General features: G+C 43.1%; 1 protein-coding gene across 1 annotated transcript in view; it reads left to right on the plus strand.

The window, feature by feature from the left end:
- The window catches only part of adamts6 (ADAM metallopeptidase with thrombospondin type 1 motif, 6), a 268,724-nt gene that overhangs the window by 230,442 nt on the left and 23,042 nt on the right, over positions 1 to 15,240 (plus strand). Inside the window, exons 20-21 of the mRNA XM_078218220.1 lie at positions 5,754 to 5,892; positions 12,883 to 13,012. Coding sequence (XP_078074346.1) covers positions 5,754 to 5,892; positions 12,883 to 13,012 — 269 coding nt within the window. The remainder of the gene's footprint in view (positions 1 to 5,753; positions 5,893 to 12,882; positions 13,013 to 15,240) is intronic.

A 15,240-nucleotide genomic window follows, 5' to 3' on the forward strand; every position in this document is an offset into this window, starting at 1 on the left:
CGTTGCTCTGCATCATGAACCAGCTGTCCGGCCAACTGAGCTAACCAAATCCCCCCTCAACTCCCCTATTCATGTACCAGGTCACCAGAGGGAAAGGTTGCAGAGGGGTTCTGCTACCGGGACACAGATGAGGACTTTGATGGGCCTGACTACAGGAGAACACTGCTGGGGATGAACACCAAGAAACTTGGAGGATTTGATAGGCCTGCCATACAGACAACCTCCTATCATTGTCAAGGAGCATAGAGGAGTCCAGTTCTAAAAATAGCACGGGAAATCATACTGAACTTGGAGCCCATTCTATTCAGCATTGATGCGGTGGTCAGCATTTACTGATCCGCTGTGACTCTGTGAACGCTAGCCACATCTATATGCTGTAAGAGAAACATAGACATGGGCCATGAGATCCATACTTGCAGCTATGCAGGCTCAGCCTGCAGTGAGCATGCCTATGGCTCTCAGTCCTCAAAGAGACATGGCTCTCGCAGTGGTTCAACCATCATATCTTTCTTCTGATGACCAGGATTGCTGAAATGTCACCCTGGGCAGTAGCTGTGGCTCTTTGAAGCACAAAACCTCTCTCAGAACAATATTGTTCTGGTTCCCATTATTACCAGCCAGTGCCCTTGTTGTTGTATCATAGCTAGATACCCCTGACTGCTACCACCTATGTTGAGGTGCTGAAGTTTGAAGCCAGGCTCTCAAGACTGAGAGCTGTTTAAGGGCATCCTCCAAAGCCAGCAGCCTTCTAACAGTCATCCTGCAGCCACTGGGATAACATTGTGTGGGACACTAAGACAGTGAAATGCACCCACAAGACGTTCACTATGGGCTGGATTTTCCAGGCCCGTAGCATGTTTTGCGGAGATGGCCTGCCATTGGCCAGTGGTGGGATCCTCTGATCCTGTGGCTGTCAATGGAGTTTCCGGTTCTCTGCACACCCTGCTACCGGGAGACCGCGGCGAGTTTGGCGTCAGCAGGACTGAAAGATGCCGCCACTGAGAACGGCTGGAAAATTCAGCTTATGGAAATGCTCAAAATTGATTAGTTCATTTCCATTTGTGTAAGTATGTATATTTTTAGAAAAAATGTTATGGAAAGGATACTGTTGGTGGAGGGTGTCAACTTTTTGATGCGGCTACATTCATCCGAAAAAGTGGGAACACTCTCTATTAGTTCCTTGTAGATGGTACACAGGATTTGGGGAGTCAGGAAATGAGTACTCGCCACAGGGGACATTCAGTCCTCCTCTTGTAACCGGCCTTGGGTCACCGTCTGTGTGGAGTTTACGCATTCTTCCCATGTCTGCGTGGGTTTCCTCCGGGTGCCCCGGTTTCCTCCCACAGTCCAAAGATGTGCAGGTTAGGTGGATTGGCCATGCTAAATTGACCCTTAATGTTTCAAGATGTGTAGGTTAGGAGGATTAGTGGGGTAAAATGCATGGGGTTAAGGGGACAGGGTGGGGGGATGGGCCTGAGTAAGAGGCTCTGTCAGAGTGGGCCGAATGGCCTCCTTCTGCATTGTAGGGATTCTATAATTCTCGTCTTGTGTTGTAGGTTCAATGCCACTGTGACTTTGAGGTCCACTGCAGTGTCATCCTTGCCTGGTATGAGTGTGCAAGTTGTGTTGATGGAGGTGGCACAGTTCTATACGCATCTCCTTGGTGAAGCTGAGTCACTTCAGGCATTGTTCCTGCTAAGCAGGAGGTTGGGGTAGAGCTATCAAAAAACCTGTGCTGGTAGGGCCTTCCGTGAAGGGTGTCCTCCCTCTTTGTAGAGCTTCCTTTCACTGCAGGTCTGTAGCTCATGTTGCAGATTCAGAGGTACTGCGCAACTGCCCTCATACCTCTAGCAGACTAGAGTGAGGAAAACCTCTACCCTCCCTGAGTGGATGCACAAATCTCCAAAAAGCAAGTCACACCACTTCTACAAGCTTTGCCATCGCAGAAGTCAAAAACGCCTTACCTACACTCTGGATACAAAAATAGAAAATGCGGGAAAATCTCAACAGGTCTGACAGCATCTGTGGAGACAGAATAGAGCCATCGTTTTGAGTCAGGATGATCCTTCATCAGAGCTCTGGGTAGAGGACTAGCTCTTTAAATAATAGGGGGTGGGTCCCTTACATGGTTAAACACAAATACAGCTGTGACTGATTAACACAGGTGTTCAGAGGCGCTGTGCAGTCCAAGTTCAGGAGCATACGCCAAATTTGTTAAAATGCACACAACATTCCCAGCCTGGGGCACAGTACCGGCTGCACCAGAATTGGTTGTAAGTGCAGACCCCATCATTCATCATCTTATGACTTTGCAGCTTCTGTAGTATCAGCACCAATGACACTATGGAACCCAGTTTCCCAGCAGTGGTATTCAGGATTTGCTGTGCATGCAGACACTGTTCTTGGAAAGGTGCAGCAGTTCCCATTGTGAGTTGCAGGAACAGAAGAGACTGTGATAATACGGAGAGAAGGAGGGAGGTGTACACAGGCCGGCAGAAGGTTTCCATGGTGTAGTGGCACAAATATGTCTTGTAACTGGCAACAGAATGCAATACCACTTATCCTCTTAATTACCAATCTGCCTGATCAGTAACTCAAAGGGGCACTGTTTCAACACTTGCCAAAGCTTTTTTTTTGTTGTTTATAAGCACACAATGTGAAGACAATGATCATGTCAGAATGCATCAGTGTATCAATTTTTCATGCAATCGTTGTGAGAACACTAAGCTCTTCTGGCTGGACTCCCTCTCTAAACAAAAACAAGCTTGGGAAAAAAGAACATATCTTCTTCATTAAAATATTTGCTCATCTGGCTCTTTTGAAAATTACACGAGTTGGAATCGGTTCATGGAAATGTATTCATGCCCAGAAATGAACCCATGCGCAGTTAAGGCAAATCTTACAAATTTGTACTCCAGATATTGAGGTTAATCAGCTGGGAGTGCATCATGAGAATTTGGGCAGTGAGGTCAGCAGCTCTTGCCGCGTTTTATCCCGAACAGAAATTCCCCATTGTGTTCATCAGTTTATAAAGATACATTTCTGACTTTGTCAACCTGCGGAGGAGCCCTGCCAGAGTTTTAAAAGCTTGTTGTTAGAATATGGGTGATTCTGAGAAAACCACGTTTATTGTGCATTCCTCGTTGTCCTAAGGAGGGCTTGGTGAGTCTTCTCTATACTAGATATGACTCCAGTCAGTGGAAGGTTTTCCTTTGAGACAGCTGGTCTCAACTTTGCTGGCAGTTGGGGTTGTTGCATTATGATACGATGCAGATCATCGAATTACATTGATGGTGTCCATTGTTTTTAAAGGTATTTGGGGAGGATTTTAGATTTCCAAGCATAGGGTGATTCAAGAATGATTGAGTGTGTCATAGAAACTCTTAGCTCTCTCACTTAAACTGTGGTGAAGAATTACAATAACCTACACCCCATTTATACCATCCTCCTCCCACCTGATCCCAGTGTCCCAGTTACGTGGCAAATAGTACAGATTTCCAGCACAAGTGTGCAAACACCCCGAGTCCAGGATTTGGGGTGGGGCATCCATGGAAGGAGTGAATATTGGTTATTAATATAACATTTTGAAGTCATCTGGAATGAGGTAATGGACCAATAGATAATGAATAAAAACATTACCTTTAATAAAAAGCCAAATTTAATTACCACAGAGGGAGATCTTTGGTAACAGATAACTGGCCCCTTTTCTGTTTCATTCCCTCCAGTCAGAAAAACATACCTAATTCGTTAAATCTGCAATCTTAATCATTAAATATAACTTGCAAACTCTGGCCAGTTTGAAAATTGTCTCTTACATGTTGAATCTGCTTGATGGAATCATCTCCATTGGAACCCTGGGTCAAGCCCAGCGCTCACTTAAAGTTTGACCATTACCAGCTGCTCGAAAGTCTGTTCCTTCTCTTCCACTTGGCATCGGGCAATGGTTTTTCACAGGTGAAGTATAATGGCAGCAATATATCTTCTTGCCAACCGTACCATCAAGCCTGTGGAGCTTCACTTAACCATTACCAGGAGAAAAAGCTGAATTCTTTGTAAGTGAAATTACATTGTTACAATATCAGTAACGAATGCATCGACCCTTTGGGATGAAATTGACATTAAAATAATAAGAGTAATTTTCCAAATTCATAGTCCTCGGTATAGAGCCATGGGCTGTAGGATTGGCTCCACCACCAGGTGTACGTACAACTGTATGTCTGCTGCTGGCCAGCAATCATACCTCCTGCCAATTGCCTCTCTCCACACCACTCCCCCAGTCCCCAGGACTCGCTAGGGGTTTTTGGCTGCTTTCTGAGGCAGCTGATCTTGCCAACCTTCATGCAATCCATCAGCTGCCTCTGGGCCACGAATAGCACCCACAGCTCATTGGCATTGGTCTTTTTGTCAGACTCATTCATTGTGTTGCATCATGTATTGCTTCCAGATTGCACCCTAATTTGGACACAATACAATTTCTATTGTAGGCCATTGTATTTACCCCAGAGCTGTCTGATTCTCCCAATCGATGTGAAATTAAAATCTCCCATTCTGACTACATTGGGCAGAATGTTCCACTTGTGCCAGTAGTGGGAATCATGGTGGGCAGGGCACTAAATCTGACATGGTGGAAAAAGTCACTTTCCTACTGGCAGGAAATTACGTTGGAATTTTGTTCTCCCGATGGAAGGTTAAAGACTGGTTAAAGGAGTTTCCAGCTGATCTATGTCAGGAACCACTTTTGCATTCATTTCTGATTTGCATCTCATGAATGCTCATTAAAAGGCCGACTCTCCAAACTAAATGCTCTACCAGTGGATAATTAGAACAGTCTGTTTCCTGGCTGTAGAGAAACAACTCACACCTGGCACTCCTCACTTCATCAATGACTTGGAGGTCAGTAGGCGCTGCCTTCACCGCACCTTTCACAATGTGGCTGCAAGATATCAGGTGCCTGCACCACAAGCTGCGCCAAGGCTGGGCACAGGAGGCAAGACCAGTGGGGGGGTTGGGGGGAGAGGGAGTGGGTGTGGTGAACATGGGAGCGGAGGGGAGGGACACCAAGTCAGGACTTGAGGGGGTGTGTGGAGCGTAGGAGTGGAGGGGGAAGACAGACAGAATGAGGGGATGATCAAGAAACAGAGTGGAGCAGTGAAAGACTATCCCGGGGCAAGAATTGTTACACAGTCCGAGGAAGAAACATAGTAAATAGGAACAGGAGTAGGCCATTCGGCCCTTTGAGCCTGCTTCTCCATTCATTATAGTCTTGGCTGTTCATCCAACTCCATAGCCTGGTCCCCAGGGAAGGGAAAATTGGAAAGGAATTCTGCTTGATGGTGTAATCTCTTCTCCACTGTAGGGGCAATGGGATTGAGACTTGCTCACTCTCACTCCTTCTGTAAACCCACACACAGCCAAAACATAGCAGAACTTGTAAACATGTCCCGCCAACTCCAAAAATTCTAAGCACATCTAGACCTTTATTCTGCCTCTTCTCTCGCAAAATGCAATGCTACTACTGAGTGACAAATATGGAGAAAGTATCCAATTCTGTGGCACTGACATCCCTTATTTTGATCAGAACAAAGGACGTCACCAAAAGAGAAAAGATATTTCTTTATTTCCCTAAGCAATGTGATGAGATGAAAGAGGTAGTTGTAATATTGAAGGTTGTACTGAATGACATGATGTGTATGTGACCCTAAGAAGCAAGGTTCCAGACTCAAGCCTATCTGATCTGTTTTGTTTCATCATAGGTGCTTCTACAGGAACCAAACCAGGGAATTCGATACAAATTTAACGTTCCAATCACTCGCACTGGTAGTGGTGATACAGAAGTGGGATTTGCATGGCATCATCTGCCCTGGTCAGAATGCTCTGCCACCTGTGCTGGAGGTAGAACTGCATGAATACTGCCCGATTATCAATACTTAGTGATTCTTAATGCAGGGTTTATGACTTGTGTATAAAACCGCACTGTACCTGTGCACCTATGTAACCTTTACAAGGTACATTCAAATCAGCTGTTCCCTAGAATGTACATAAACATGATTATTATGCATTTCACAATATTATCCACACCTACAATCGAGGAATCCTTTGGATGAAAGGAGACCACTTGGCCCATCAGGCCTATGATGGCTCTTTGAAAGACCAACCCAATTAGTCTCATTCCCCTGCTCTTTCTCCAGTTCAGTACCAACTGTTTAGGATGATTACTTAAGCAGTAGATCCCACCAGTTTCATTACATAAGAAACAAAAGGGGAAACCTTATTAATAAATTATTGTTTCTCCAATGGTCTCATAGGTAAAAACATTGGTGTACACACCAGAATGTCCTCACCTTGATTCCTAATCTGTACTGAGCTCTCTGAACATCAGCAGTAAGTGACTGGGCTGAAGGAAAGTAAGTTATTGTACCAGCACCAAATCATGACCTTGGCTGAAAGTTGTGGATGACAAAAATGGGCTTAGCTCTGACTCTTCCACGGGTTGAATGATTTATTGCTCATTGCCTGAGCTCCCACTGGAAGAACATGGCCACTTCTTTGAAAGGCTGGAGCACCTTTGGAATTCAACCTGTATATTCTGAAGAGGAGGGAGGATTTTTAGTATTCTTTTGTGCAAACAGTGAATGATATCTAGCCAAGGGGGAGATAGTGGCATAATGGTAATATCATTGGACAGGTAATCCAGAGGCTCAGGCTAATGCTCTAGGGACATAGGTTCAAATCCCACCATGGCAGCTGGTGGAATTTAAATTCAGAATTAAAAGCTAGTCTCAGTAATGGCGACCATGAAACTATCATTGATTGCCGTTGAAAAAAATCACCAATGTCCTTTAGGGAAGGAAATCTGACACCCTTGTCAGGTCTGGCCTACATGTGACTCCAAATCCACAGTAATGTGGTTCACTCTTAATTACCCTCTGAAATGGCCCATTAAGACATTTGATTCCAAGGGCAGTTAGCGATGGGCAACAAATGCTATCCTTGCCAGTGATGCTCGTGAATAAAGAAAGAAAAAAATGCACACTGGAATCTTGACTTTCTGATATATGTGATCTCAGTGACCAGATTATTACATCTTTATTTCTGATAAATAATTGACCAAACTGAGGCACAACTGGAATGTACACAGGAAAATGGCTTCACTTTACTCTGAAAACTTTAGATTTTTCCATTTTTTCCCTGAGTTTAAACATGATTAATATCCTATTCTATTTGTTCTATCCTATTATATCTGACACAGTGTGACAGTTTTCATATCATTTCCAAATTTATACTGATAGATTACATAAATTAAATTTGCTGGCCCTGAAATCCGTGGGCATTCTCTCAATCTCCTGTTGTAATTTCAGTGGGAGGTCCATGGAACTCCTGAAGAAATGGTGAAAATTCCTGTTTCAAAGAACAAAGAACAGTACAGCACAGGAAACAGGCCCTTCGGCCCTCCAAGCCTGTGCCGCTCCTTGGTCCAACTAGACCCATTTCTCTTGGGGTTCTGCTGATCCTTACACCCAAATTACGACAGAAGGTTAGGACAACCACTGAGAAGTTCAGAGCCATTGTATGATACATGATGTTATGTAGAACATAGAACAGTACAGCACAGAACAGGCCCTTCGGCCCTCGACGTTATGCCGAGCTTTGTCCGAAACCAAGATCAAGCTATCCCACTCCCTATCATTCTGGTGTGCTCCATGTGCCTATCCAATAACCGCTTGAAAGTTCCTAAAGTGTCCAACTCCGCTATCACAGCAGGCAGTCCATTCCACACCCCAACCACTCTCTGAGTAAAGAACCTACCTCGGACATCCCTCTTATATCTCCCACCATGAACCTTATAGTTATGCCCCCTAGTAACAGCTACATCCACTCGAGGAAATAGTCTCAGAACGTCCACTCTATCTATCCCCCTCATCATCTTATAAACCTCTATTAAGTCGCCGTTCATCCTCCTTCTCTCTGAAGAGAAAAGCCCTGGCTCCCTCAACCTTTCCTCATAAGACCTACCCTCCAAACCAGGCAGCATCCTGGTAAATCTCCTCTGCACCCTCTCCAATGCTTCCACATCCTTCTTATAGTGAGGTGACCAGAACTGCACACAATATTCCAAATGTGGTCTCACCAAGGTCCTGTACAGTTGCAGCATAACCCCACGGCTCTTAAACTCCAACCCCCTGTTAATAAACGCTAACACACTATAGGCCTTCTTCACAGCTCTATCCACTTGAGTGGCAACCTTCAGAGATCTGTGGATATAAACCCCAAGATCTCTCTGTTCCTCCACATTCCTAAGAACCCTGCTATTGACCCTGTAATCCACATTCAAATTTGTCCTACCAAAATGAATCACCTCGCACTTATCAGTGTTAAACTCCATCTGCCATTTTTCGGCCCAGCTCTGCATCCTATCAATGTCTCTTTGCAGCCTACAACAGCCCTCCACCTCATCCACTACTCCACCAATCTTGGTGTCATCAGCAAATTTACTGACCCACCCTTCAGCCCCCTCCTCCAAGTCATTAATAAAAATCACAAATAGCAGAGGACCCAGCACTGATCCCTGTGGTACACCGCTGGTAACTGGTCTCCAGTCTGAAAATTTTCCATCCACCACCACCCTCTGTCTTCTATGAGATAGTAAGAAGTTTAACAACACCAGGTTAAAGTCCAACAGGTTTATTTGGTAGCAAAAGCCACACAAGCTTTCGGAGCTCTTAGCCCCTTCTTCAGGTGAGTGGGAATTCTGTTCACAAACAGAGCTTATAAAGACACAGACTCAATTTACATGAATAATGGTTGGAATGCGAATACTTACAACTAATCAAGTCTTTAAGAAACGAAACAATGTGAGTGGAGAGAGCATCAAGACAGGCTAAAAAGATGTGTATTGTCTCCAGACAAGACAGCCAGTGAAACTCTGCAGGTCCACGCAACTGTGGGAGTTACAAATAGTGTGACATGATTAGTGACATGAATAGTGTGACATGATTAGTGACATGAATAGTGTGACACTATTTGTAACTCCCACAGTTGCGTGGACCTGCAGAGTTTCACTGGCTGTCTTGTCTGGAGACAATACACATCTTTTTAGCCTGTCTTGATGCTCTCTCCACTCACATTGTTTTGTTTCTTAAAGACTTGATTAGTTGTAAGTATTCGCATTCCAACCATTATTCATGTAAATTGAGTCTGTGTCTTTATAAGCTCTGTTTGTGAACAGAATTCCCACTCACCTGAAGAAGGGGCTTAGAGCTCCGAAAGCTTGTGTGGCTTTTGCTACCAAATAAACCTGTTGGACTTTAACCTGGTGTTGTTAAACTTCTTACTGTGTTTACCCCAGTCCAACGCCGGCATCTCCACATCATGACTTCTATGAGATAGCCAGTTTCTTATCCAATCGGCCAAATTTCCCTCTTTACTTTATACTTTACCTATACTTTAAGGGATCTTAAATCTTAGGTACACAAAAGGTAACAGAAACCAAATTGCAATATACGAACATATGAATTAAGAGCAGGAATAGGCCATTCGGCCCATCATTCTATAAGATCATAGCTGATCCGATTGTGGCCTCAACACCACTTTCCTTTCAACCCCTTTTCCCTTTGTCTCCCTTGTTAGTGAAGAATCTAACTACCTCTGCTTTAAAGTATTTAGTGACCCTGCCTTTCCCACTCTTTGGGAAGAGAGTTCCACAGACTCATGACTCTCTGAGAGAAAGACATTTCTCTTCATCTCCATCTTAAATGGGAGCCCCCTCATGTTTAAACGATGTCCTCTAGTTGTGATCTCTCCCACAAGGGAAAACATCCTTTCAGCATCCAGCCTGTCAAATCCCCTCAGCATCTTATACGTTTCAATAAGATCATGGCCAGAGTTCTCACACACCAATTACCACTGCCAGCAAGAACGCAGAATTTAGTGCTCAGCTGAATCTCCGTTTACAGCAATGGGACCGGAGAATCCCAGCCGTGAGTGAGGTTGGAAAATCTGACCCCATCTTTCAATGTTCTAAACTCTAATGGATACAGGCCCAGCCTGTTCTACCTTTCCTCATAAGATAACACCCATATCCGAGGAATCAGTTGAGTGAACCTCCTCTGAATTCCTACGAATGCAATCAAAACTGTACTCTAGCTGTGTCTCACCAGTGCCCTTACAGCTGTAGCAAAACATTCCTACTTTTATATTCCATTCCTCTTGCAATAAATGAGAGCATTCCATTTACCTTCCTAATCACTTTTATCTGACACAATTTGACAGTTTTCATATCATTTCCAAATTTATACTGGTAGAATTCACGTACCAGGAATCCCAGATCCCTCTGTGCCTCAGAGTTCTGCAACCTCTTTCCATTTAGATAATTTGATTTTTTTAATCCTTGCTGCCAAAGTGGACAAGTTCACATTTTCCCACATTATACTCCATCTGCCAAATTTTGCTCACTCGTTTAACCAACTATATCCCTTTGCAGACACTTTATGTTCTCTTCGTAACATATGCTCCTACTTATCTCTGTATCATCAGCAAATTTAGCAACCATACATTTGGTCCCCTCATCCAAGTCATTGATATAGATTATAAATAGTTGAGGCCCATGCACTGATTCCTGTGGCATTTAATTTGCCAACCTGAAAATGACCCATTTATACCTACTCTGTTTCCTGTTAGCTAACCAATCCTCTATCCAACATCTGTAAGACACTTTCTGCCCTGTATTTCTTAAAACTATTTCAACACCATGTTCATGTTTTCAGAATAAGAAACTAACTTGTAAATGATTTTTCTAATATCAAAAGCTTAATATTACTTCATCATCTGTGACATATTCAGCCAACAGTCTTCAGTGGTGATGGCCTGCTTACCTGTGTGATCAGCTAACTCTGATGTAATCATTTTTAATGAAAGTTATTATTTTAGGCTTATTTCCGATTTGAATCTGCTTTTGCACCTGAAATGTAACTCTATATTTTCTTTGTTCAGGAGCTGGTACACTCCATAGAACCATAGAAAATTACAGCTCAGAAACCGTCCTTTTGGCCCTTCTTGTCTATGCCGAACCATTTTTTGCCTAGTCCCACTGACCTGCACTTGGACCATATCCCTCCACACCCCTCTCATCCATGAACCCATCCAAGTTTTTCTTAAATGTTAAAAGTGACCCCGCATTTACCACTTTATCCGGCAGCTCATTCCACATTCCCACCACTCTCTGCGTGAAGAAGCCCCCCCTAATATTCCCTTTAAACTTTTCTCCTTTCACCCTTAGCCCATGCCCTCTGGTTTTTTTCTCCCCTAGCTTCAGTGGAAAAAGCCTGCTTGCATTCACTCTATCTATACCCATCAAAATCTTATACACCTCTATCAAATCTCCCCTCATTCTTCTACGCTCCAGGAAATAAAGTTCCAACCTATTCAATCTCTCTCTGTAACTCAGCTTCTCAAGTCCCGGCAACATCCTTGTGAACCATCTCTGCACTCTTTCAACCTTATTTACATCCTTCCTGTAACTAGGTGACCAAAACTGTACACAATACTCTAAATTCGGCCTCACCAATACCTTATATAACCTAATAGATTGGTCAAACATGACCTACCACGCACAAAGCCATGTTGACTCTCCTTAATAAGTCCCTGTCTATCCTTTATCACACCTTCCAATAACTTGCCCACCACCGACGTCAAACTTACTGGCCTATAATTTCCCGGATTTCTTTTGGAACCTTTTTTAAACAACGGAACAACATGAGCCCCCTCCACTCATCCAGCACCTCCCCCGTGAATACTGACATTTTAAATATGTCTGCCAGGGCCCCTGCAAGTTCAGAAATACATTTTGTCACAGATCCCACATTATTTTTGGATGTTACATGTACATGTAGTACAGCATCTTGCATGCACATTCCAGGTTTTTCTGCATCCCTTTTAAACATTTGCCATTTAGTTTGCATTGCCTACCCTAATTACTCCCTCCAAAATGCATCTCCATATATCTCTGCATTAAATTGTGTCACTCCATTTCACTAGCCTCTCAATTTCCTCTTGAAGGTTGTCCTTCTCACCCTCACTGATTAATTGTTAGAAATGAAGCCACTTTTTCTGAGTTCTCACAGCACAAGCACAAATGAAAACATTGGTGTGCACTATCCATCACAGATCTAATTTGCAAGGTACATTGTCATGTAAGAAAATGTTGGGTAATGTCAAAAACCCATAAGATATAAGAGCAGAATTAGGCCATTCGGCCCAAAGAGTCTGCTCTGCCATTCAATTATGGCTATGATTCTCGAGGCTCCTCCCAATTTACTCCATTTCACCCAATCAACAATCCTATTCCATTCTCCCTCGTGTTGTCTGGTTAGGCGCATTGGCCTTGCTGAAGTTTTTTATCCCCATTCTCCTGCCTTCTCCCCTTTGTGCTTTGTTCTGGCTGGACTCCCTCTCTAACCAAAATCAAGCTTGGAAAACATAAACATATCTACTTCATTAAAACATTTGCTCATCTGGCTCTTTTGAAAATTACATCTGGATGGGTACATGAGTAGGGAGGAAATAGAGGGATACGGACCGGGTAAGGGCAGAAGGTTTTTTTTTAGTTAGGGCATCATGATCGGCACAGGCTTGGAGGGCCGAAGGGCCTGTTCCTGTGCTGTAGTTTTCTTTATTCTTTGTTCTTTTTGTAACAAAACATATTGCACAGCTAGACAGATTCAGGATATATGCTGTAGATCCAAAGAGAAACAAACATGTTTCTAAGACTGCCAGCCTATCCCTTAATATTATGATTTTTAAAAAAAATGATGATTATATATTTTCTTTATTTAAAGAATGTACTTATCTTAACAAAAAAGGATAAAAACACTTCTTATTTTACAGGTGCTCAGAAACAAGAAGTAGTTTGTAAAAGATTAGATGACAATTCCATTGTCCAGAATAGTTATTGTGACCTTGACAGTAAGCCACCAGAAACTCAGAGAGCTTGCAACAGTGAACCATGTCCACCAGAGTAAGTTTGCAAATGTTTTCCATGTAACTTTGTGAAGTGTAGAAACAATAACAGTGTTTCCATCTACAGCAATTTAAATCAGCAGAAGCTGACTGTTGAAATATGAATCACGGGTCAAAATTACATTCTATTTCCATTAGTGGGAAAGCGTGAATTTGTCCAATTGTCATGAACCACGCTGATGTTACCGGTGAGGGTGTCCCAATTTGAAGCACCGCTTCGTGGTGGTGTGTAGTTTTTATGGAATATTGTGAGGAGTCACATAAAACCCAGTCAGGAACCAATCCAGTTGTTGTATAAACATTTATTAAAGAATATTTATTAACTAAAAAGAAAAAAACACGACAAAAAAGACTACAATATGCTAAGACACTGAAGTACATTAATAATTAAACACACATACAGTTTATGGTGAAATTACCCCTTGTACCAAAATGTATCTATAATTCCTGAACTCATTAAGACATCCCTTTCCCAAACAACATCAAAATTAAATAATTCTATAAGTCAAATCCAGCTCATTGTTAGCACAAAATAGAGGGCTGATGGTGAAGCCTGGGAAACATCTATTCCTGTCCAGCAAATATATTAAAACTGCCTTTACGAAGGTTTCCTGCAGTGCCTTGGCTCCAACACTCCAGCTTCTCTGAGAAGTAAAATATATTACATGATCCCTTGGCTGTGAAATGGGTCTTAGCCTTTTGGCTGTGAGGTGCAGACTGTTTCTGCTTGTGGAATTTAACATTTCTATAGCAGTCTCTAGCAGTCTTCTAAGTAAACTATTTCTACTCTGAGAGTAATTCACATTTGATCATTTTTAGACGCTCTCATGCCTTCCGAATGCCCTGATCACATTTAGAGCATTACCTGCCCCAGGAAATGCTGGCTGTTACTTTTGTTATGCAAATTTCTATTTCTCAGACCTTAAATTCTTGTTACTGTTGCTAGGCAGATTTCTACCTTTAAGGTCTTTTTAAATTCTTGTTAATGTTGCTGCTAGGCAAATCATGTGACACTTCGGCAGGAAGAATATAAAAGCAGCATATGATCAAAATGGAGAGAGGTTGTGAGGTACAGAAGGATCTGGGGTTCCGAGTGCATGAATTCCAAAAAGTTAGTATGCAGGTACAGCAAGTAATTAGGAAGGGAAATGGGAAGTTGTTTATTGTAAATGGAATGAATATAGAAGTAGTGGGTTTTGCTACATTTTGCTACATATATAGATGTATAGGGCATTGGTGAGACCACATCTAGAGTACTTTATGCAGCATTAGTCTCCTTATTTAAGAAAGGATATAGTTGCACGAGAAGCAGTTCAGAGAAGGTGCACTCAACTGATTCCTGGGATGAAGGGATTATCTTATGAGGAAAGTTTGGACAGTCCGAGCGTGTGCCCATCATAGTTTAGAGTCATGGAATTTTACAGCACAGCAAGAAGCCCTTTGGCCCATCATGCCTGTGTGGCCATCAGGCACATATTTATTCTAACCCCATTTTTTAGCACTTGGTCTGTAGCCTTGTATGCTATGGTGTTACAAGTGCTCATTTAAATACTTCTTACATGTTGTGAGGGTTGCTGCCTCTACCGCCTCTTTAGGCAGTGAGTTCCAGATTCCCACCACCCTCTGAATGAAAAAGTTTTTCCTCAAATCCCCTCTAAATCTCTTGCCTCTTACCTTAAATCTATGCCCCCTGGTTATTGACCCCTCTACTGGGGGAAAAACTTCTTCCTATCTACTTTATCTATGTCCGTCATAAATCTTCCCTCAGCCTTCTCTGCTCTAAGATAAACAACTCCAGCCTAACCAGCCTCTCTTCATAGCTGAAACGTTTCAGCCCAGGCAACATAGAAACATAGAAGGTAGGAGCAGGAGGAGGCCATTTGGCCCTTTGAGCCTACTCCACCATTCATTACAATCATGGCTGATCATCCAACTCAATAGCCTAATCCAGCTTTTTCCCCCGAACCTTTGATCCCATTTGCCCCAAGTGCTATATCCAGCAAGGGGCGGCACGGTAGCACAGTGGTTAGCACTGCTGCTTCACAGCTCCAGGGTCCCGAGTTCGATTCCCGGCTCGGGTCACTGTCTGTGTGGAGTTTGCACGTTCTCCTCGTGTCTGCGTGGGTTTCCTCCGGGTGCTCCGGTTTCCTCCCACAGTCCAAAGATGTGCGGGTTAGGTTGATTGGCCAGGTTAAAAAAATTGCCCCTTAGAATCCTAAAATGCGT

The sequence above is a fragment of the Mustelus asterias genome, chromosome 1 (assembly GCF_964213995.1).
Source record: "Mustelus asterias chromosome 1, sMusAst1.hap1.1, whole genome shotgun sequence".
In the NCBI taxonomy this organism is placed as follows: Eukaryota; Metazoa; Chordata; class Chondrichthyes; order Carcharhiniformes; family Triakidae; genus Mustelus; species Mustelus asterias.